The following is a 24961-nucleotide window of genomic DNA, read 5'->3' as shown; positions in this document are numbered from 1 at the left end:
TTCCAGCTGCAAGGGGAGTGAAGTTGGGTATATTGCCCAGTTTATTAAAGTTTTCCACAAAATTGGTGAGTCATATAAAAACAATTATTAACTTTTAATTTTTTTGTGGTGCAGGAAACAGCCTCTCAAAGTCCTACTGTTGCTTCTCAATTACTTCAACTAACTGATAGCATTACCTATTAAGAATCACCTGACAGTTTTAATCCTGCTACTTTCTAAGTAGGTAACCCTGAGAGCTAGTTTACCAAAAAATATTTATGATCTTCCAAAGAAAAGGAAAAGCAGGCTGGGTGAATGTTCAGATAGTTTCACATTTCAGGAGGAATTTCAGGGCTATCCTTATTTTTAAACCAGCCTATCAATTGAAATCATGGTGAATGAATAATTCTGTGGAGTTGTGGTTGGCTAAAAGAGGAAAAAGCATTTAGGTTTCTTTGTGTTAGTAATTACTATAATTGTAAATGACACAGCTATCAGATTAGGGGGTATTGAACATGCTATTCCTAAATCATTCCTCCTCAACAACTCAACTTTTATTTCTGCTTTGAAGGGTCATTTCTGCAATGATCTCTACAATTATACAACAGATGAAAGGAAAGTAGCCCTCTATTCCTTTCATTATGCTGATTGTGTGTACCATGAAAGAATGAAGCCATTTTTCAGTAAAATTTTTGAAATTGTCTGAGTGACTTGGAGATCTACCTAATAAAAAATCAACATGCATGCTCTGATGGCATACATTAAAACATATATATCACAGGGAGCTGAGGGCTTTCAGATCTTCCAAAAATCATTCCTTTGGGACTTGGATGCTGAAAAATAAGAAAACCTCTAGTACAACACAGGTCCTCAAGAACAGCATTCTCACATATCCTGTTTACCTCCAAAGATGCCTAAGTGTCCTCCAATTAAGTTATCATGCTCTGCTTCTGAATGTACTCAGCACATATCAGCTTGCTGGAGATGAGGACATCTTAACACTTCATCTCAAGATAGATTCTCAGCCAAGATATTCCCTCTCTATTTCACCCTAAACACCAGGATGGTAGAAATACTCAAAATAAACATAATGCATGTTTTGTTTAAAAAGACACACACAATGGAAAAGTGGATGATGTGCTCTTCTTCAGACTTACTATGAAAGAAAAGTCATTGAATAAAATGACCAAGCAATCCCTGGAGAAGAGATTTGATTCATGTTTCTTTACTTCCTTCAAGCTAAGTGCTCTTGTCACTAAGTCACAGAAAAATGCTCTCTTTTTCTGAACAGAGAAATCTTGAATTTTCTTCTGAAAAGATGGAAAAAGCCTCTAGCCCAGTCCAACCTATTTTCTAGTGTTTTAAGCCCCTCAGCTTAAAAGTTCAATGGAACTTAAGGTCTTTCAAACATAGTAAATTTATACATGCAATCAGACTTTGGGGTTTTCTTTTGTTTGAAATGGTGATTGCCATGATATGGAAAAGTAGATGAAGATGTCTCAAGATGAGGAAAGAGGTATAGCTTAGAGATGGATGCTAATGCAGAAACTTGTGGGGCTTGAATGTACCCATCTATTGCCCAGAGGGCATGCAGTGCTATGAAGTCTAAATAAAGATTAAGTATCATTGTAATGGCTTGATCTAAATTCAGATGTCTCAGTGCTACTAAAATATATTTAGAGTACTGCAGAAAATTTACCTTAGATCTCTGTTTATGCACCCCTGCAGAGACATTCAAAGCTACAAGCATCTTTAAACCACTACTACACTGTATGCTGTGTAGAAAGAAGAGTTTAAAAAAAGAGGAGAAAGCTTCTAAAGTGGTATGCTGAAGGAAAGGTGCTCATTGTGGTCATCACTAACTGCCCCAACTCAGAGCAGAATGAATGGGTGTGAGAACAGAATGCAGACTGAAAAAATACCAACCATTGTGAACAAGAGGCTATGCAGAGAAGGATTTTGCAAGGCCACAGGAAAGGGTACAGCAAGGCCTTTCAACAGGCCTAGGGAACTTTATTTTAAGTGTTAAACAGTTACATAAGCCAAGTTCAAAAACAAGTATTGGAAAGAAAGAAAAGCTTCTGGATGGAGCTCTTACTGGTACATCAAGAGCGGTTTACTGTGACTGTCTCAGTCTTATTACAGCAAGGTCCTGAAATGAGTATTTCTGTCTTTTTATATTTCTCCCAAGTTGAGTGCAACACTATTCAAGAATGGTCTTTTCTTAACTTGTCATACAAAACTGAACTTACTCTTTTGGATACAATGGGGAGCATGTCCAAGCGAGCACTTCTGTATTTTTAGAGGCACTGTTTACTCCAAGTAGTTTTATTGTCAGCATAGTTTCCCTCGGAAGAGCCTTTATTCGTAGAGGAAAGTTGATTCTAAAAGAAAAACAGAAAAGAGAAAAATAAAAGTTAAAAAAACCTGAGCATTGTTATCACAAGTGAATTCTTTCTACATTTTTCTAGATGCCTTAACACAAATATCAAACTATGAATTACAAGCACTCTGAAGGAAAATGCAACTGACAGATCCTTTCAAACCATTGATCAGTATTGCCAACCATTAATTTGGGTCATAGTACTTGAGAAAAGGCATATAAAACCTCATTCACTTCAGTAGTAACCACTAGAGCTGACAAAGGCAGGAAAAGCTTACTTAAACTTTTGCTTTAGAATTACATTATCAATGAAAGGCTATTTCAGAATAAGCATCCCCTAAGGGTGAATTGTAAAGCAATAGTTAGTTATTTGCTGACTTGTGCCTTCAGAGGAAAGCACTACTTAAGAAACTAAGAGTTGCTTGTGAGTATAGTATGATAATCATTCTCTTGTTCAGATGTGCTTTGGTGGTGTGGTATTTCCCAACCACAATTTAAAAGCAGATTTTGTCTTAACAGCAATGAGTGATTCACATATTTTAGTGAGAAAATTCAGATCTCTCAATAGTCATCTCAACTTTGTATTGACCATTACCAAACTTAGTTGGTCATTCAATTTGTTTTTATAGATTATATGAATTGATTTAAAATTGTAACTTAGAACAATTCTAATAAATAAGATACTTTCATGCTGTATGGAAAAATCATGCGTGTAACTACCCAGATATGTGAAAGTCTATATTTTCTTTTTCCTGAAGAGAATGTTTACGGTGGATGGTGCATTTCTAGCTTTTTCCATGTATATTCAGTGCAAGCTTAAATTTCTCAAGTGGAAAGTGAAATTAATTACATTTCTCTGTGTAAACAAAATCAATATAAGACAGTAAAGGCTAAAAGAATTATTCTGCATTGACAACATAAGCATTAAGAAAACAAAAGATCTGCAAAACCTGAGATTAAGAAAACAAACTAGAAGATAAATTTAAATAATATAGATTCCATTTAATTTTCAGATATTCAATCTAGACTGGCAGATCAATGTAACTCTCAGCATTTTTGAAAAGGTATATTTACACTTAAGCAGTAAGCAAATGGAGAAATAGGTATTTAAGAAGTATAGTAGCCTGAAAAACGTAAGGATTATGGGTAGCAGAAATAAGACAAGGTAATAGTATAAGGTAAAACTAGCATAAGATTTTGCTCCTGGTTCCCAATCTGTCAAAATTCTGTTGGCTTTGGGAAAGTTTCCTTGAATGCACTGATGAGCCACTGAAAGAAAGTAGATGGCTTTCAGCTGAAATTCTGAAGTACTCCAAATTAGAATTAGTGTCAAAATTTAAAATGATCAGTCCTAAACATTTGGAAATTATTCAAATTTCCATACCTCTCTCTTTGAATAACAAAGCAAGACAGCAATTTCCCACTCTTTCTAATTAACATGAATAGATTTGAGAAGCAATTCTCAACTATCTTCCCACGTGTCCCTATTTATAGCTTTCAACTCTGCTTTCCCTGTCTCATGCCCTCTTCCTCGCTCATAATTAGTTAGAAACAATTATTGGGAAACTGAACTGGTTTACATGCTATAGATAGCTTGTTCTGTCTTTTTCACTTACAAGTTAACAACTCTGCCCATGTTACATAAAATTGTTTGACGAAGAGTTACACTTAACTTTAAAGCATCGTTAAAGCTGTGAAAAGACAAAAATAAAAAAATTGAGACAGGCATTTTCTAATACGGACAATTGTTAACACTCCTTGTGAACTTGGAGCAATGAAAAAACTCACAATACCCTCACTGCAGAAAGCAAATGCTTGCCAGAGGTTCCCTAGGGCACAATATATAGCACTACCAGATGTACACCAGTAGGAAAAGAACCTGGAAACTTTGACAAGAGTTAGACATCCCAAGAGTTAAAGTATGGGTCCAAGAGGAGCAAAATTTCCCTTCCAGTGACATGTGAGAAGGGGAATATCTGTATTGCTTTTAAGAACTTTGATTAATGCATGTCTGAGCTTACCCAGTTGGTATTATCCTTTTTGACTGCATGAGGCTGAGTCAAATGGATGACTAAGAAGAAAGAGGAAGTAGAACAGTGGCCAGAAATAAGACACCCAATTATTATGAATTATGAACAATTTCAACAGTAGTTGAGAAGAACAGAGAAGCTACTCACTGAGAAGGTGCTATTCACAGATGTTAGATAAAGTTACACAGGTGGTTTCAAAGGCCAAGGGCCTAACATCATAAGAGCACTCAACACAGAAGAGCTCTGGGGCAACCCAGGCTTTGCTCTGAGAGAGTATAAACAAAATAGACAAGCCAAAAAAAATATAGAGAAGAGAGAAGCCCAGTACCAAGAAAGTGTCTGAGGTGATGAATGGTAGGCTTAATGTTAATTCCATATTTCATGTCTGTAGGTTTAACATAAATTACAGAGGGTGGAAAAAGAGGAGATGGTGGAATAAATATATTAAAAGCAACCAGCTAAGACAAAAGAAAGAAAAGAATTAAGAGGTCTCAGTAACTGAAAAATGAAACCGATGAGAAAATAAGGGGGCAACTTTTGGACTTTATGTGCTTTATGCGCTAGATGGTATCAGCCTGTTCGAACTCTGCACCAAGGTGACAATCACACTTTCAAAGATAACACACAAGTTCTAAAGCAAAAAGTATACTCTTAAAAAAAGGACAAACAGAAGAAACACTAAACAAGGCAACCTCTTTAGGTAGCAAAAGATTCCCATCTTTTCTGAGAACATTCTGGGAAAGACTAAATATAATAAAAGACTTCAACAGAAGCTCATGTTTAAACACAAAAAAACCTATCAAGTTAAAGTTCAGACAGTAACTGGTTAAAGAACTTGAAAACACAAACTAAATACATGAAAGTCAGCAAATAGAGCAAGCCTTGTCTTTGGCAGAAACTCTCTTCCTAGATTCCTAATCACCAAAACACTACTCTCCATTTCTTTGCCTTGTTCGAGTCAATCCTAATCTAAGATCAGGACTCATTTTGAATTAGCTAGGTTTATTTTTTTGGCCTGATTGATCCCTAACTGTATAGAGAATATTTGACTTCCTAATGTAATAGAAGCTCTTCTTGGTGACCTTTTACCACATGCATTTTCAATGCCTGTGATCAACTGAAAATAGCATATATGCTATTCTAAAGCATAGGTTAGAACAAAAGTAGTACTTTAACTCAAGGCAAGAAACTTTACAAAAAAGAAATTGTCGCCTCTGTAAATTTTTCATGCAAACATACTTCATTCTGTTTCAGAAAGTTGTTATAGCCAAAAGATAACTAAGAGTGAACATAGCTTGGTTACAGTTTTGAGTGACCCAGACTTCCTATTATATGAAACGGTGCCACTTGATGACAGGGAAAGACAATTGCAGTAATATATACTTCATTAAAATACTCTATTTTTTTAATCAATTCCAGCTTGAACTCTTGCAAAAAGTATTAATTAGTGTTTATATACATGTATTTATTGAGGAAAAGGCTGGTTCAGCTTTTCTAAAGTATGTTTTAAATTATGCCAGTTAGGCACATAGCACCTTCAGTGATAATATAGCACCACCTCTACTGTTCTTTCTGTGTGTTTCAAAATGTTCTTAATATACTGATTATTCTGTCAAGTTTGGTGCTGTTTGTCTATTCTTTCTTAGACGGTTAGCGGCACAAATAGCAAAACACATTTTCTCCTTATAGAACTGTGACAAGTATTTCATATTTAAAATATATTAAAAACAACATAAACATTTCCTTCCTTATGCATATTTTCATACAGGAAAGATCTTCTGGCATCACTGTCCTACCTAATATTCTGCTGCTATACCAAAGTCATACTGTGGTAAGTACAACACAGTAAAGCAGTCAGTTCCTGTTTTTATGTGAAAACATTTGATTTTGTTAAGTGCTGTGTTAGATTTGGAATAAGAACAGAATCTATTGTCATGATCTCAACGTGTTCATGTCCTGCAGTAAACGTCTGCTTTATAAGCATCTCTTTTCTGAGTAGAATCTGCCCTGCCAACCCAGAACATTTTAGTGACTCAAGAAAAGGGAGGGAAAGGTCTAGCTGTAAGACCGTTAGCTGATTTAAAATACTCATGTGACATTTTCATTTTGACTCAAAAATAGCATCCATTCACAAAATCCAGTTCTGGATACAAGCTAAAACATACAAAAATAATGGCATATCTGCCTACCTAGATTCTCAGCCTATGCTTCTGGACCTCAGGTCATTAAGTCCAAGAAACCTCCCCTCATGTTTTGAGACTTAAACAAATCTAGATCAATTGGTTTAAGGTGGAAAATATGTGAATACCTCTGATGGTTGAGGGAAATATTGAAAAGCTTGCCAGACACATATAAACTTTCGGGTTTGTACTTTGGAATTTATTTGAATTGCATTTTGAAAATTATTTTTGAAACTCAAGCAACAATAAAAACTAAAAATGTGCTCTTACAAACGAATACTATGAAGTTTCATACAACTCTAGATCTTGTTTCTGATGTTAAGAGCCTCTTACAAGCATCTATGACCTATGATAGAATTTGGACTGCATACTTAACTGCTGCTTTTTCCAAGGAGCTTTTTGGTGGAACTGCAGACATTTAATACTGATTTTGCAGAGGGAGGGGTTTAAACAGAAACCCTGAAGCTTTAGGCTGATTTCTTTACATTTTTGTGGAAATGGAAAAAGAGCCAAGTTTCTGTTCCAGTTATGGCTAAAGAATTTATTTCTAATCTGTCGTCTTATTTTTGTTTTAGAAAAAGGTTGTGTAAGATGCGTTCCAGAAAGGCATCACCCACTTTTTAGAAGTCAAAAGTGCTCATAAGCAATATAATCCTGGCCCTACATTGCAATTATATCTGCCATATATATGTATCATAAGACAGTATTTGACCAAAACTTGGACAAGGTGAAAACTCCTACAGAGTAAATGGGAATAATCCAAGTTTTTTAAACACAAGGTTAACAGTTACTTTCTAATCGTACAAAAGATTGAGGATTCAACACACAAACTCTGTGGACTCAACTGAGGTATCAAAGCAGATGTTAGGCCCTAAAAGAACTAATTTGGATGCTTAGCAGAAACGCCCCTATTTTGTTTTTTTAACCATAGGGCAGACATACTAAGCTTCCTATATCTGTTCAGGAGCATTGTGCAAGAAGGCCACGCAAAATCTCCATTAAGATAGATGTGTAGCAGGTTTGACATAAAAAGGTCTTCTCTCATTTGACCAGCTTCAAACTGTTGTATGTCTTAAACAGAAGTTATGAATTATACTCTGTATTCAATTATAATTTAAAAAAAAAACAAAACAAAAAAACCCAAGAAACAAAAAAAACTTTCAGACGACTTGTAGCCTTTATTCAATTATAATGTAATCAAGCTGCTTTTAGATTTAGAATACAGTAAACAGTGATGTAAAATACCAAAAAATTGAAAGACTGTAAATATAAACATGCCACACTCAGGAAACTGGAAAAATACATTATTACCACCAAATCATAACAAAATTCCTACTTCTTCTCTCCCATCTATTGCAGACATGCTTTTTATCATCCCGTTGTCTTAATTGAATGTTGTTTCAGTGCACGTCTTGCTTTCCTCAAAGCAGACAGGCAGGTGACCAGCAGTTGGTAGCCTTTACTCTAAAATTCCAGTCTCAAACTAAAGTCCTCATTTTAAAACTGCAGATCCTTCTTATAAAAAGAAGAAAAAAAAAACAAAACACAAACAAAAAAAAACACAACAGCCTTGTTCCTTCCTTAAAGAAACGTTACAGTAGGTTCTCAAGTTCCTGGAGTGTGTGGAAGATAAACTTCCTGATGCAGCTGGTAAGTGAGCCAACCAGGGGAGGTACCCCACTGGACCTGCTGTTTACAAACAGAGAGGACCTAGTGGGCGATGTGGTGCTTGGAGGCTGTCTTGGGCACAGCGACCATGACATGGTAGTTTTCGATTATTGGAGAAGTAAGGAAGGGAGTCAGCAAAACCGCTACCCTGAACTTTAGAAGGGCAGAGTTTGGATTGTTTAGGAGCCTGGTTAACAGAGTCCCTTGGGAGGCAGTCCTGAAGGGCAAAGGAGTCCAGGAAGGCTGGATGTTATTCAAGAAGGAAGTCTCAATGGCACAGGAGCAGGCCATCCTCATGTGCCAAAAGATGAGCAGGCAGGGAAGAAGACCCGCTTGGCTGAACAGAGAGCTTTGGCTGGAACTCAGGGAAAAAAAGGAGAGCTTACCATCTTTGGAAGAAGGGGCAGGCGACTCAGGAGAACTACAAGGATGTTGTGAGGTTATGCAGGGAAAAGATTAGAAAGGTGAAGGCCCAGCTGGAAATTAAACTGGCCACTGCCGTTAAAGATAACAAAAAATGTTTTTACAAATACATCGGTGACAAAAGGGGGGCCAGGGAGAATCTCCCTCCTTTGTTGGACGCGGAGGGAAACATTACCACAAAGGATGAGGAGAAGGCTGAGGTACTCAATGCTTTCTTTGCCTCAGTCTTTAATAGTCAGACTGGTCATCCTCGGGGTATTCAGGCCCCCTGTGCTGGGAGATGGAGATCGGATGCAGAGTGAAGCCCCAGTTGTCAAATAGGTGGCAGTCACCAACCTGCTCCTCCACCTGGATGTTCACAAGTCCATGGGGCCAGACGGGATCCACCCGAGGATACTGAGGGAGCTGGCAGAGGAGCTTGCCAAGCCACTGTCACTCATTTATCAGCAGTCCTGGTCAACTGGGGAGGTCCCAGATGACTGGAAGTTAGCAAATGTGACAGCCATCTACAAGAAGGGTTGGAAGGAGGATCGGGGGAACTACAGGCCTGTCAGCCTGACCTCGGTGCTGAGGAAGGTCATGGAGCAGATCATCTTGAGTGTCATTACGCAGCACGTGCGGGACAACCGGGGGATCGGGCTCAGCCAGCATGGGTTTATGAAAGGGAGGTCCTGCTTCACTAACCTGGTCTCCTTCTATGACAAGGTGACCCGCTCAGTGGATGAGGGGAAGGCTGTGGATGTTGTCTACTTGGACTTTAGTAAGGCCTTTGACACTGTCTCCCACAGCATTCTCCTGGAGAAGCTGGCTGCTCATGGCTTGGATAAGTGCACTCTGCGCTGGGTTAAAAACTGGCTGGACAGATGAGCCCAGAGAGTGGTGGTGAATGGAGTCAAATCCAGTTGGCGGCCGGTCACGAGTGGTGTTCCCCAGGGCTCAGTGTTGGGGCCAGTCCTGTTCAATATCTTCACTCGTGATCTGGATGAGGGGATTGAGTGCACCCGCCAGTAAGTTTGCAGGTGACACCAAGCTAGGTGGAAGTGTTGATCTGCTGGAGGGCAGGAAGGCCCTACAGATGGACCTGGACAGGCTGGATCGATGGGCCGGGGCCAAGTGTATGAGGTTCAACAAGGCTAAGTGCCGGGTCCTGCACTTGGGTCACAACAACCCCATGCAACGCTACAGGCTTGGGGAGGAGTGGCTGGAGAGCTGCCTGGCAGAAAAGGACCTGGAGGTGTTGGTTGACAGCCACCTGAACACGAGCCAGCAGTGTTCTCAGGTGGTCAAGAGGGCCAATGGCATCCTGGCTTGTATCAGGAATAGTGTGGCCAGCAGGACCAGGGAGGTGATAGTGCCCCTGTACTCAGCACTGGTGAGGCTGCACCTCGAGTTCTGTGTTCAGTTTTGGGCCCCTCACTACAAGAAGGATATCAAGGTGCTGGAGCGTGTCCAAAGAAGGGCAATGAAGCTGGTGAAGTGTCTAGAGAACAAGTCTTAGGAGGAGCAGCTGAGGGAGCTGGGGTTGTTTAGCTTGGAGAAGAGGAGGCTGAGGGGAGACCTTATTGCTCTCTACAACTACCTGAAAGGAGGTTGTAATCAAGGTGGGGGTCGGTCTATTCTCCCAAGTAACAAGGGATAGGACAAGAGGAAACTGCCTCAAGCTGTGCCAGGGGAAGTTTAGGTTGGATATTAGAAAAAACTTCTTCACCAAAAGGGCAGTCAGGCATTGGAACAGGCTGCCCAGGGAAGTGGTTGAGTCTCCATCCCTGGAGGTATTTAAAAGAAGGGTAGATGTGGTGCTCGAGGACATGGTTTAGAGGTGGACTTGGCAGTGACAGGTTAACGGTTGGACTCGATCTTAAAGGTCTTTTCCAACCTTAACGATTCTATGATTCTATGATTCAAGTTGGATCGCATACATATTAGAGGTGGATACAAAGGGTGGAAGTTCTCAAAAGAGAAAAGAAATACAGCCTTTGTATCTCCTTTCGGTTCCAGTATTCCTCCAGGATGCCCCCAGTGAATGAAAGCTATTCTCAGACCAGCTTAGTTTAGCTTATTGTCAGACCAGACTTGGCTTAGTCCTATTTTTCTTCCTCTGGCTATTCCCCAACTCCTTTCTCACTCCCATCTCCCTAAATTTCTCTGAATTCTGCGGAGTTTAATTTGCCTAGAAGATAATAAAGATGTGGGTCTTTTTTTTTTGGGAATGAATATTCAATGTGTAAAATCTGTCAGACAAACATATCAAACACAGACTAAAACTTACTTCTCATTCCAGTCAGCCAGCAAAAAGAAGGATCTTTTGACTGGTATATTTTTGCAAATCTTGACTTGACATATTGTCTTCCCAGCATAAATTAGTGAACAGGAAAAAGAGAAAACTTTGTAGCTACAAAGAGAAGGGGGGAAAAAAAAAAAAAAAGATTAATTGTAATGTAACATGTCCAGCACAGGAAATTTGGGGCTAACCATTCAGAAACTTGTGAAGATCCATCCTTAACATGCAAAAAGAATTAAAATAACAAATCTCATATTAACATGGGGGGCGAAGGAGGTGTTTTGTTGTTTGTTTGTTTGTTTTTTATGTTTGGAATTCAGGAAAAGTACTTAAGACACCTAAATTCTGCTCCATGTTTTTGCCATTAAGACCAATATTTTTTTTTCATTATTGCAGTCAAAGGAAGTTTGGACATAAGTTTTGAAGTGTTACAACTTGCTCATCATACAACTTCAGTCAACCATAAATCTATTTATGCTTACTTTTCCCAATCAGTAAAAAAACCAGATTAGTAATTAAGTGAATCTATGCATTCATTACAGAAGAAGCATTTAAGCCCTCTGTGTTGGCATTCTTCAGATGCTTAAGTGACTAGCTTCGTAGTGTAATTCAGGTCTGAATCTGCTGGTTTCATATTCTTCTTACTGAAGTCTTATAAAATTTTAGTCAAAATAGAGGAATAGCATATAATCAACTAATGTTCATAACTGGTCTTTGAACTTCCAGATCTTCCTGCCACTCTCACCTTTAGACCACATTCTGTATAAGAATGTGGTCTAAAGCTGTTCTGTTCCCTGTTCCCATGAGGAACATGGGAAACAGAGTCAAATCTGAATAACAAATCTGAAGCATTTGCAGATTGAAGGTATCTGGCTTTGCCTTATTTACAAGCATGATTATTGATCTCTTCCAGAACATTATAATAATTGTTATAGTTATTGTAACAGATATGTCTTTTCTTTTTTTTTTTTCTCTCTCTCTCTTTTTTTCCCTTTCCTTTTTTTTTTCTGAAATTCAAAGAAAAGGATCTGGAATCTGTAGTACCTATGAGGTATCAATGCAGAGAAAGGAAAAAAATACAAGACTAGAAAATGCTTCTGCTCTTAAATATGGCATTTTTCCTCTAGAGTCTAAGCATTACAAACAGTTGGAGGATACTGCAGGAAATAATAGGTTTTAATATGATCAAATGATTAAGCATTGCTGTTTAAACAAAAGTATTGATACACAATATAGAGACATATCCCTGACTTATACACCTAAGGACCTAATCCTGGAAAAATTAATGCTTACACAATGCTTCAGTCTGACTGAAGTCAGAAAGGTTCAGAGTACACGCACTTCAATTCATTTTAGGTCTGTGTAGAGCATTTTGCCTAGGTACCCTCCCTGTGAGTTCAAAGGCGTGACTCTCTAGTCTTGTCCCAAAGATCACTTCATATCATCCAGATGTAGACAGGAATCTGATTTTTGGGGGGATGTAGAAACAAATACAGACAAACATGAAGCTAGCAATGTTATGCCACCAGCATTAAATAGGGCATATCTGCTTGGGATTTAAATGACATAAACCAACAAATTTATTAAAAAAAAAAAAAGGAATGAAAATACAGTAAAGAAAGGTAATCAGTTTTGCAACATTATTCTGCAACTTGTAAGGTCTCTGCCTATCTTTTTAACGAGGACAGTAAGACTAGAATTGAGAACATAAATATAAAAACTGACAAAAATCAATCCACAGAAGTGAACTTGAGAGGGATTTGACAGGACGCTAACATGATTCTGTAAAACATAAGACAGTTCACTCTCCTTTATCTCAAATGATTAAAAGAAACGCCATTTAACACATACTAGTATGTATAGAAAAAAAACCAATGCGAGACAGACAGTGAGGGATGTCAAAATTCTAACATTTATAATACATATATTATATATATGCAGAAATACATATTAAAATACAGGTTATGAACAGCAGCAAGATGATAAACCGTGACCTTCAGGATAGGGAGACAAAGAGTTGTGACATAACCAGCATGAATTCATGCAGTGCAGAAATAAGAACAGGGAGTATGCATGTGAATGAAGTTAGTAAAAGTATTTGAGGAAAGTAAGTGTCAGAGCGGCAGCGCATGTTAAGAAGTTCATGCTAGCTATGAAGACTGGAAAGGGAGATTAAGGAGGAAGAGAGATTCTCATTTTCACATGCTTGAACATAGCATTCAAGTCATCAGTGGCCTTTAAGCCATATGTAATTTCACATTTTTCTGGTAAAACATAAAATGCAGTGGGAATAGTATAGCCATCTGCAAAGTCAGGATAGTGATTATAGTTCTGTATTTTTACCTTAACTAATGCAAATTCTCTCAGATTTTTATTAAACTGCTAATTAAAACTAATGCTGTATAGTACACTATCTTGCTCACAGTCTAATGCAAATGATCCCACTGTTCTTTAATCAGTCATTTGGAATTCAAGGTGAAGTGGGAGCAAGTGGAAAGCATTAATAAAAACTTGGAGAACAGCATTTTGACTCATAAAAATAATGCTACCAGACTGTAGACACCTGTTCTCCTTTGATTGCACTCGAGTGGTAAGAGAACATCGGTTCTGCTCAGAGTAGGAAAAGCAGCTATTTGAAGAGACAACTAATATGACCGAATAAACAATTCAGAAGAGAATATTTCAATCAGCTTTTCATTAAAGATGCTTCCCTTTTTTCCTTCATCTGCTACGCTGATATACTAGGTATACTTGGACCTATAAACTATACTTATTTCAATCACTATCTATAAAGACCATCAAGGCACATGCTTAGCCAAGTAATGTAGTTTGAATACACCAAGAGCAAAAATTGCTGATAAAGCCTCATTCAGATTGAGTTTAAGCAAGCACCCCTCTGTTTAACTTCGTAAACTGGCCTTCAGTCCTTCCAGTTACTTGTACTGCAGAGGTCACACAAAGTCCCAATCCAAATTCTCTTGGCACCCGCCCTTTCCTCCCTCCCTCTGAGCAAGTCAGTCACGCAAGCATTTGTACAAATACCTGTCAAGGCTAGTACTCTGACCTTGCTTCTATTACCCTCCTTCCACACTGGTCAAGGGCAACCGTCTAGGCCACCTCTGTGGTTCTCCACCTGTCTATGGGGCCTGGAAGTCTCCTAGTCAGTCAAGCTGAAGTAAGTGCACTTTATGCTAGAAATACAGTGGAGATACACCCACTTTCAGTCTCCAACATTAATACAGGAGTATCACCAAAGCAACAGAGGTACGCTAGCATCTGTGAAAAATGTGATCATAAGAGACAACACCCCGTCTTGTAAGCACCTGCTATAGCTCCTCCTACCTGTTTACCCAGGCTTCTGGGATGTTATGGGCAGCATAAACAGTGAAGCTGAGCTGGGAATCTAGGCTGATGTCTGCACATGAAGGGCTTTTAGGTATGCTGGCAAGCTGGAAATTTGCATCAAAGCTGCTGCTGTAAACATGGATGAGACGAGAGATGGCCCTGGAGAGCTCAGTCACAGCAGCCTCTATTAATGCTGAGAAGAGAGAGAGAAATAAATAAAGGTTAGCAATAGGTCATTTATGAAAAACCATATTTATCTTAAACCATCAGTTATGGCTTTAAAATGCTTCCTAATAAAATTTAATTAAAATGACATAACCTACCAACTGAAGCCAATTAGCCATCTGTGCTTCTGAAACCAGCCTTAGCTCATTTCTGGTGTATCATTAAGAGTCTCTCATTACAGTGCTTTCAAATTAAGGCATTTTCAAAGAAAGCATTTTAAACTACAGCAAGTTAGTGTGTGCCTCAGATATGCCATTTTAGTCTGTTAATTTTTGTGCTGGAAAGATTTTTATTATGTAGGTATTTTGTAATTTCAGTAGCTAAGTAGCTTCTTAGTTCAAGGGAACTGGCAATGCAGCTGCAGAATTGAGAAAAGGCACTGGTTAAATTTTAAGACTATAAAGCTGTTGCAACTGTAGATAAACAATTCATAAAATACATACAATAGCAGCCACAATCAGACATAGTCAGCATTCAGATGGTCATAGATTGGTGATAACATTAAACAATGGTGGACACAAATACAAATCTATATGGATATATGTGAAATGCAGGCTGTACCCTCATTTATATCACACCTTTATTTATGTTATTTCCTCTGGCTTCAGCTCTGCAGTGCTCTTTTTCTGCAGTTACTGGCTTTTATCCATCTTCGCTCTCTCTGTGTTTTTGGAGCAGCTAGGGATTGCCTGATTGCCAGTGTAAATTAGAATCCCCAGTCCTGGCGGCCTCCATCGAGTGAAGAGAGCTGGTACAAGCACTCATTTCTCAGGCAAGGGACAGGTTGAGAGAGAAAATGTCAGAGTACATTGTATCATTCCAAGATCAGGATGATTTCTCTTGCAAGAGGAGTACCCCAAATTCTCCTTTTTCCCCCCCCCTCTAACTCATGGGTTCCTACGTGATCAAGAACATACTCTCATCTGTTACAGTTCCTGACATACTCCCTAATCTTGTCTGGCCACTGTATCCAGTAGTCATCTATTAGCTGTCTAATAGCATCTATTGGAAAAAAAAAAATATTTCCCAGGAACAGGAAGCCTGAGACTTGCTTATATTAGCTTTCTATACTCAGGATAGGTGCAGAAATCCTGCCCAACATCAGATACAGATACCACGATTCACTGGACTTAGCTATCTCAGTTTCCTGACAGAAATGTCTCCAAAAAACCTATCCTCGGTGTGGAATTTTATTCCCCTTCTTTGATACATTTTTGTGTTTAAACTAGCAAATACTCGGAACTACTGAGTCACAAAGTGCATTGCAAACAGTGCAAAGGAATTATTTCAGTCTTCATTTTATAATAGACAAATTTTAACTATGTAACAATAGAGATATAGATAAAATTGAAATAGTTTGACATATAGTAGGGTTTGCTACTGGAAATGCTGACAGCAAATTACTGCACTCATGAATGACTGGCTAGAATACTACACCTTTTCATGTTGTAATCATCTTCCACATATGAAAACTGAATCATTTTAGGGACTAACAAGTTAAGAAAACTCCGTCCTTTTACTCTCTGTTTGTGTATACTTCTCTGTCTAGCACTTGTTTTTAATTACTTTTTTATTTATTCTCTTTACTATTTTCTCCATTTATCATCCTTCACCATAATTGTTCTGAATAAATCTTTTCCTCTAATGAATTTTTTCCCTAGAATACCATTTTATTCTCATACCCAGTTCTCTTGAATGTATAACAACTTAGTACCTTCCAAATTAAATGTTTAATTTGCACTAAATTCTTTTACATCCCAAGGAATTACCTATAGTCACATACATAAAGCCTTCTTAAGAGGTCCAGAAGAGGACATCAGTGGATGATTATTTGAACCAGTATTTTCTACTTTATCTGAAAAGTACCACACTATTTACATTAAGGAAAAACAGCTACTTAGGAGACTCCCTGACTCCAATCTGTTCAAAGTGGCAGACAGGTAGATGTAGTGTAATAGCAAAGCCCTTATTCATGCAAATTGGCCTGTTGAAGTCAATGATTGCTGAGTGGAACCTTCACAGCGTTTTCACCAAAAGAGGGTGAAATGTAGCTCAGAATCTGTGTAAACTTCCTGCTATTTGTTGAAATGTACCCTTTGGCCACCAGCAGTTTTTACACAATCCATATTATAGGCTGTAAGGCAGTGTTTCAAATTTTGTCTCCAGAACAAGAGGAAATGTATTATATTTCAACTAAGCCACAGAAAAAAGGGAATACTCCTTGGACAAAAAAAAAAGAAAGTCAGGAGAAACATACACAATAGGGTAAATATTTTCCGTAACAGAAAATTTACATATGCCAGGCAAGGAAGTGAATAAGATGCAAGATGCTTATCACTACATGGAAGCTATCTTGTCCACGGTCCATGTTTGCAGAAGAAGGACTCATGATTTACCTGAGAGACATAACTGAATGCCAAATACGTAAAAAACAGTCAAACAAACAAACAAAAAACCACCAACAGTGAGGGAAAACAAGGAAAAGCACAACTTCTGCCTCAATTATTTATAACATGCTTCAATCTGTCAGTGGTGAGGTGAAGAAAGTTTCCTGGGTGTCAGGGACCTGCTCACCCTACAAGATTTACGTGGCTAGATGGGGCAAGGTTAATAGTCTTCACTTAGTTGCAGACAATATCCATGAGACTCCCTGCTGAAGGGAGCTAGGAAATGGTCGTCTTATTCCTCTCTCTCAAATTTCCATCTTTCACCCATGGGCTTGCAGTTTGTGCCTGAATGCAGAAACAGAACCAGTTTGGAAGCAGAGCCTGGGGGGGACTACAGGCTGTCTCTCTTGCTAAGATGGCACGTGAGAGGTGAAGACAGCAACAGGACAATCAGTTCAGCTGTCAGCAAAGCGAGCCAAATGAAACTTCAGCATTATTTATCTAATTATTAGGAGATCCAGAATGAAGATCTTCTCAGGAACAGAGTTCCTCAGGTGTAAGCAAATGAACAAGTACGACCTGGTCTGCAGCTGCAACATTTTGCTACATTTATTTTCTTACTCTTGTCAGCTCTCAGTTTAAAATGATTCTGTGATTTCTGTGCCAGAGTTAGCTCTTTTCCCCCCCCAATCTCCACTCATTAAGCCTGGTAGCAATTACCTAAATTAGAGACAAACATCTTGGCTAGTCTGTAGGTGTCCATTACTCACAAGAGTTGGTCAGCATCTTTTCACTATATTTTTATGAGCTGCTGAATAGGATTTGGTATGCTGCAATTATATCACCCATTCATGAAGCCAGAGAACTTTACTGCTTTTTATGGCTTTTATGATTAATAAATCTTAGATGAGAAAGGACTATGGTGTTTCACTGATTTACATAGCACAGGCTATGGGCCTCCTACAGCGGATTCACAGCTTCAGCTATGCTAGAGTTTATTTTCTAGAAAGGTGTCCAAGGCATAGCCAGTATCTAGGAGATGATGAGTACACCACATCGCAAAGTGAAATGTGACCAAGATTAATAATCTCACAACTCAAACCTCATAATTTATTTCTGGTGTGAAATTATTTGGCATCACCTTCTCACTGTAGGTAGAAGAAATGAGACCTGCAGAAATGAGATGAGACCAACACAAGTGAACTTTAACCACAGCTGCCAGATATGCTTATTTCTGACACATGTTCCTTGTACATGAAATTTGAAGGAACAAATTTCACCCTTGGTAAGAAACAGAACAATCCACACCATCCCTAAAAGAGTTAATGAATATACCTGCAGGTGCCTTCAAGATTTAGTAAGGAACATACTAGCATATTCCTCATAGAAAACCACTTACTTTCTTCTCAGTCCGGTATTACAATTCACATATTATTTTAGTGCCAGACCTTCCAACAGTGTAGGTACTTTGCTGTTATTGAACTAGCAGATGATATCAATTTAACACATATTAAACACGCCCTCTCTGACTCTATATGCACGTTTTCTCTGGGTGAAACATGACAAATATCTGGTTGAACAGAATTTGGAAGGAAGGCTTAAGACCCTTTTGATAGCTTAAAGATATTTTGGAGAACAGGAGCTTGATATTGTTCTTTCCCACTTATTTTCAGAGGAAGAAAAAGAGCAAGACCCTAAATACAGTTTAGGCCATACATGCACACAAAAAAACACACAGAAAAAAAACTCTTAAGATTTAGGTAAGGTGCTAAGCAGCATTAATAAGACCATTATTATAATAAGATAAAGGCAAAACATGAAAAGGCTGTAATGCAAACGCTGATCAGATGCAGTTTCCAAGCACCAATATTTTCCTTATTGTTTCCTCCTACTAGTTGAAGAATCCTATAAATTGTCCCTTGAAAGAAACTTAATCTGCTGCTGTCCTGGTATCAAAAATGTCTCTGCTACTATATGCTTTATATAGTGGCAAGGCCTTGGTAACTTCTGTCTAATTTCTTTTGGAGAACTGAGGGGTTGTAGTTATTTAAAAATTGGTCTTGGTTAAAAACCCCTTGGCTTTCAGAACAACATATCAGGATGTATCACAGCAACAACTTAGAGGTAAAGAGCCATGCTCAGATTTTAAAACGATGCAGGAAACACTTACGGAGATGAAAGGCAATCAATAAAGACCTCTTGACATTTTTCCATATTCTGAAACAAAAAATGATTTTTCCAAAACAAAACTATAATGGCTTTGTGCTAGGAAAAGAAGGAAGTAGAGTTTTCAATTTTATATAGGAAAACCTTCAAAACACCTTCCATATTTTCCCCCTTCCTCCTTTTTTTTTTTTTTTAAACTTTCTGTGTTAACTATTTTTATGAGCAGGTCTAGAAGCAACTATCAAATCCCAAGCACAATTAGTGAACCTTTACACCCTTAAATGTAATGACGACTTCATTAAATGTATCGTCATCAAGGTATCCGATTTCTGCATTTACTCGAAAAGATAGCAACTACAGCAATCAGCTGGAAAAAACTGTTGATTCAATATCATCTGTTCATGGTGCATACTAGACTTTCTGGGATGGGTCCCAGAGAACTACTGATCAAATTCCAAAAGCTGCTTATTAAGCCTGATCCGGTGAAATCCCTGCCTGAAGTAGCGAGGCTGTAGACACTGTATAAACATTCATTCATCAGCTTTTGAGAAACACAGACAGACTCAGCTTTGTAGCAGCTTGCAGCCTGTCATTTCATACTCTGGGTTGCAGCAAACTCCAATGCTAAATCTCTAACTTGAATAATCTTATTCTTTATTTTCTGGGAACACTTCATGCTGCAGAAAAGTGCTAATGTCTAGAAATGCCTATTGTTCCTCACATTTAAGAAGAAATTAAAAAATACTTTGCGTACTAAAACATCGATATAATCTTCTAAGGACTTCATACAGAGGAAAAAGAACATGATCCAGACTTAGGCATAACATGGATAAGTACTGCTCTGTTCATAGCAATGGAATAATTTGGTCTACAGAGATAACACTGTTAATAAAGCCAGATATTGCAACACTAAATCAAGGCTAGATATTTTGAATATAGTCTTTGACTTGCTTAGTCCATGGGGAACGACTAATATTAAACCTGTGATAAACTTTTATAAAAGAGAAAGATTAAAGTAGTTTCTAAACAAATTATTAAGTAAGGCTTTAATTTTAATAGTATCTTTTATCTTTTTCTGTTTTGTAGCAGAGAGAAGCTACAATAAAGAAAAATAAAACTCTTATGATACTTAGAGTAATAACTATCCCTTGGGGGAGGAAGAGGAGAGGAAAAAGAAATTATTAGTTGGAGTAATTGATTGCTGCTCTTGCTGTTCAAATTTGATCCTCTTTTCTTCAAGATAAACATGAATACATATAAGAGACAGAAAAGAACAGTACAAATGCGAAATACAGTCTGTTTCCTCCTCAGCTGTCAATGCTGACTTCATTTGCAATTGTGCTGCTAGAGAAAGCAAAGCACATGATTTTTAGCTTCCTGGAGATCTGGAAAAATTTACCAGCACTGAGCTAAGGTGGTGATTTTACTTTACTTTTGGGTCACAGGCTTACAAATTTTTGCATGCCTGCAATTCTAGCCAGCTAAGCATAACAAAGCAAAAACAGGGCAGGAAGCAAAGAGGTGGAAAAGGAAACACAAAGGTGATTTCAGCATGCCCCATGGCATTATCATGAAGGTGAGCACAGAGAAGACAGGGACTAAGGAAAGCTCATGATCCCCAGAAGAAAAGATGTGTAGAATGGCTTTGTCCACTTCTTGGGGATCAGGCCTAGGTTCCAGCAGATCAATTTTGGTCATTGCTCTCACACTTTGTTTTTATCAGACATGCCCTTAACACCACCTTTCATATGATAGCTAGACTTTTCTGTTAACACTCATTAGCCTAACTTTGAATATTTTGCTAGCTTTTAAAAGTTTATTTAATAAGTGCAGATGTAAGGCACATGGTACATTAAAACGTACATGAAATGTATATCATTGCATGTAAGAGGTCAGTTTGAATTTCGGTTACCTTGGACAACTTTGAATGTAGGTTTCTCCACAGAATGACTAATTCTCTGGCAAGTTCTGACTTGTAATTGGTAAGCTGCAGTTTCTAATATTACACTGCTGAAAGGATTCTGCAATTGTTATGAAATTAGGGTGTGCCGAGAACAAACAGAGAAGCATCACTCTTCACAGTTGAAGGTTCCCTGGCATAAATAAATAGGTACTGAGAAGTAAAGAATAAAAAAAAAAAAAAAAAAAATCTGATTCCTTTACTGTTATTCAATAAATCAGATTTCCCTTGAGGAAGCTGCTGATTCAATGAAGTACCTGTTTGGAAATATCTTTAAGTAGAGCAATGTTTTAGATCCTTTCCAGCCAAGTTTTCTGAACAGTGTGAAGATGACGTTTCTAAGGTAGATGTTGATTAGTAACTATTCATTCTTTTCATCATGAACAATTAGTTGCCATTAAGAGTGTTAAAAATAATTCATGGGATAAATGACTATATCCAAGGGAGAAAATCCTACAAACTGTATTTACCTTCTCCTCCCTTCTGCCCTTCTCCTCCCTTCTGCACCTGTGTGTTCTCCCCTGGCCCTCCAGCTGCTTAGCTTTTCCTGGCAGCTTACAAATATAATTGCTGTTTCTTTGTTTGCTGTTCATGAAGTTGAATAATGGTGAAACAACAAGCCTGGCATTTGGAATCCTGCATTTGAACCACATCTGTGTTGGAAAGGCTGCTGCAATCTTTGTGGTTGCTTCACCTTTTTGCCTCTCTGAGCACACTGTGACTGAGAAAAGCAGACAGAGGAAAAAAGAGGGGGAAAAAAAAGCATCTCAGAGGCCACTTTTTTCCTCAAACACAATGGAGAGAGACCACCATTGCACAGCACACCCCAGCCCACCCCAACGTTCAGATCAAGGGCTCTTTGAAAGCATCCGTGTAGCACCCCTAGCTGTGCGTCACAGGCCAGCCACAGAGCAGTAGAGCAGGACCCATGCCCCGATATGGCTGTCCCCTCCAGGAACCCAACACAGGCACCCATGACAGGACAGACTCCTGCACATCCCTCAGTCTGTGAGGTGCTCCACAGTAATGCTAACAGTACTGGGCATTAGCCAATGAGTGTAAGCTAATTTTAACTGAGGAATTAAATAAGGCAGGGTCTACGATTTTGTCCATTACTGTTAATTAACCTACGCTTCTTACAACTCATTTAAGGCAACACATCATTTACACAACAAAAGACAGCAAAGAACTAAAGCTTAAGGAGGGAGCAATGAAAGTTATTGGAGCCGAGTAGAAAAGCCATACACAAAAATAATTTTTTAGGCTTTCCTAATAAGTTCCTTATTTTCCCTTTTCTCTGCAGAAAAAGTTGGGATTAAGGACAACTGTTATGACCACCACTAATTGTAATCAGTTCTTTCACTCTACTTTTTGTTCCCTATATTTGAATCTCCATAGTTTTGGGAAATGCTATGTTTTATTTACATTTTCAGATCACTTACATTTTAGCTTGTCATAGTTACCTTATAATATAACTAAATAAGCAAACGTGCAATATGCCAACTATAACAGTTCACTAACACAAATAGAAAAACGTGTGTTTTCTGATGATACATCTTGAATTAACATAGTTTAAAAATAACACTTTACCTTTGTCTGGTGTTCCCACACTTTGAAGTGAATTCTAGAAAGACAAAACCAAAAGGAAAAAGTAATCAGTTAGTTCAGAAAAGACCAGATAGCAGTTATAATGGTTTTAGGATTAGTACTTATGGAAAATAAGGTGAGAAAGGGGAAGGATGTATCCTAATGTTATGATGACAGAAGATACAACTGGGATTCAGGGAACCAGGACCTGCTTTCTATGTCTTCCACCTGCTTTCTCTACCATCTCAGACAAGTCACTCGGGACCTGATTTCTGACAGTATTTAGGCATGTCAAGATACAAAGAAGCCTTGTAAACATTTGAAGTGCATTCACGTTTTCAGCCTCTGCATTGGTGTAACAGGGATAAGAATACACTCTCCACCCCTTTGCATGCCTTCTACATTCATATGTGAATCCCACAACGATGCTGAGTAGGCTGAGCCTCAGCATCCTTTCAAAGCTGAGGAGCACCAAGTCTCCACTCAAGTGGCCCACATTTCATCTACATTCCTGTGCCAAATCAGCAAAAATAACTATGCTCTTCAAAGGGCTTTGATCAGGCAGCTAACCACAGTTGGCCAACAGGAAATATTAGGTGCAGGGATTTAAGGGGTGTTTAAGCCCTTGGTGCCTAAACACAGCTCTTGATGCCTAACATTAATTCAGTATCTGGATTCCCACCTCTCATATCCCACTGCTGTCAGCAGGAACTGCTAGGTGCTTATGACCACTGAAAGGTCAGGCCAGTTATTTAGACTGAACAGACCAGCCTAATTAAACTTTTTTTTTTTTAAAGCTGCTCTATCAAATCCCCAAGTACAATATCTGCCATCAATCAGACCTTGCTCCAGCCTTCTCAGACACTGAGTAAAATTAAATATTGCTACACTGCCTGTGCCTCCCTGCCTGCACAGGAAAAATCACCAGCATGGCCGGTAGCTCTGCACGTCTCCTGGCAGGACAGATGGCACCCGCAGCCCCGGGGCCACAGATGGGACCCGGCCTCGGCTCAAAGGCAAGTGTGGGTGACTGTCTTGCCCTGCTGGCTGCTCAGTCTGCACTGTCTTTGCCTGGCTCTGACATCAGGCTCGCATGTACCAAGGTGACACAGAAATAAGTTACTGAGGTGCAAATCTTGATCAGAGAGACTAGCAAGTTAATTCTGTATTTCAGTATTGCCTGTGGCTTACGCTGTTTGAACCCACATTCCTGAAACGTTTACTATCCTTTACAGTCATGAATCCCTTTGCAGAGGGTTGAGAATGCTTCGTGTTAGTACATATGTATTCAGCAAGATACTTCTTAAAAATTACAATGCATGCAGAGGTGACATAAGAAGTACAATGCTGGATGTATATTCTCCCTCCGGTACCCAGCTTGGAGCTGCCAGAATTTGTCTGGTAAATATGAAGAGAAGTCAAATGCTTACTTGAGGGGAGAAAAGCAACCTCTGGGCTGAGAAATACATTTTCACAATCTTTATAATGCAGTGAGACAAATGGGAACAGAGGCCTTTGTTCAATTCTCTCAAATTTTGGAAAGTAAACAACCTTTTGGAACAGCACTTATAATTTCAACGTAGCGTAGCCTATTTAATATATAGTGGATTAGTGCCTGTTCTGGCAGGATTTGATCTCCTAGGACTTTTTGTGAGCTGCTGTAAGAAAGGAAGGAGGGGAAAAAAAAAAAAGATATGAAAAACATTAATTGTGCAGCAAGCCCAGAGTTTCTTCTGAATGGATTTTAAAATCCCAGGGTTAGGTTGGTTAGAGACTGAATGAATCACATTTTATAAAGAGATGCCATCAGTTAAGAAGAAACTATCACTGGTGCCAGTTGCTTTCATGATCTCTTAACCACAGTACAGGAATGCACAGTACTGGCAGTGAGGAGGCACTAAGGAGGTACAGTTTAATTAAACACAGAAGATTGGAAGTAAGTTTCTTTGTTTTTCTTTTGTTGTTTTCATAAACCCAGAATTAAATAGAAGCACATTGAGGTTTGGGTTTTTTTTTTTAAGTATGCAAGCACACATGTACAGATACATCTACACAAACATATACTGGCACCCTATGTAATTTACATTGGAAGGAGTAAACAGTAGTTTCTTTGAGGCATTATGTGCACATGAAGCTTGCCAAATGGATGTGTTAAAAGGTATTCCACACAAAACCACACCATACATTACACTAACGCATCAGGAAACCATGGTGAAAAAGCAATTAGAACTTTTTTTCTGGTATTTCTCCCTTACCTGATGTGTAATGCTGCAGCACTTGAGATGTAAGAGGTAGCCTCAAAAATTTCACTTTACTTGTGCTGCAAGTTACCTGCTTGTCTGAAAAA

The 24961-nt window shown here is 38.5% G+C and overlaps 1 protein-coding gene and 1 non-coding gene across 2 annotated transcripts in view; both read right to left on the bottom strand.

Annotated features, from left to right (window-relative positions):
- Positions 1–24961, bottom strand: part of PIK3C2G (phosphatidylinositol-4-phosphate 3-kinase catalytic subunit type 2 gamma) — a 209504-nt gene that overhangs the window by 135660 nt on the left and 48883 nt on the right. Inside the window, exons 10-13 of the mRNA XM_009471034.2 lie at positions 22618–22651; positions 14287–14482; positions 10933–11055; positions 2232–2363 (exon numbers count right to left, since the gene is read on the bottom strand). Of these exons, the coding sequence (XP_009469309.2) occupies positions 2232–2363; positions 10933–11055; positions 14287–14482; positions 22618–22651 (485 nt within the window). The remainder of the gene's footprint in view (positions 1–2231; positions 2364–10932; positions 11056–14286; positions 14483–22617; positions 22652–24961) is intronic.
- On the bottom strand, positions 17971–18048 carry LOC148054696 (small nucleolar RNA SNORD36). The gene has a single exon (XR_015707129.1). It is a non-coding gene; the product is annotated as a small nucleolar RNA SNORD36 (small nucleolar RNA).

The sequence above is a fragment of the Nipponia nippon genome, unplaced genomic scaffold (assembly GCF_047370975.1).
Source record: "Nipponia nippon isolate SJK-2023a ecotype South Korea unplaced genomic scaffold, ASM4737097v1 scaffold_3, whole genome shotgun sequence".
NCBI classification, from domain to species: Eukaryota; Metazoa; Chordata; class Aves; order Pelecaniformes; family Threskiornithidae; genus Nipponia; species Nipponia nippon.
This window is presented reverse-complemented; position numbering and strand designations above follow the sequence as displayed.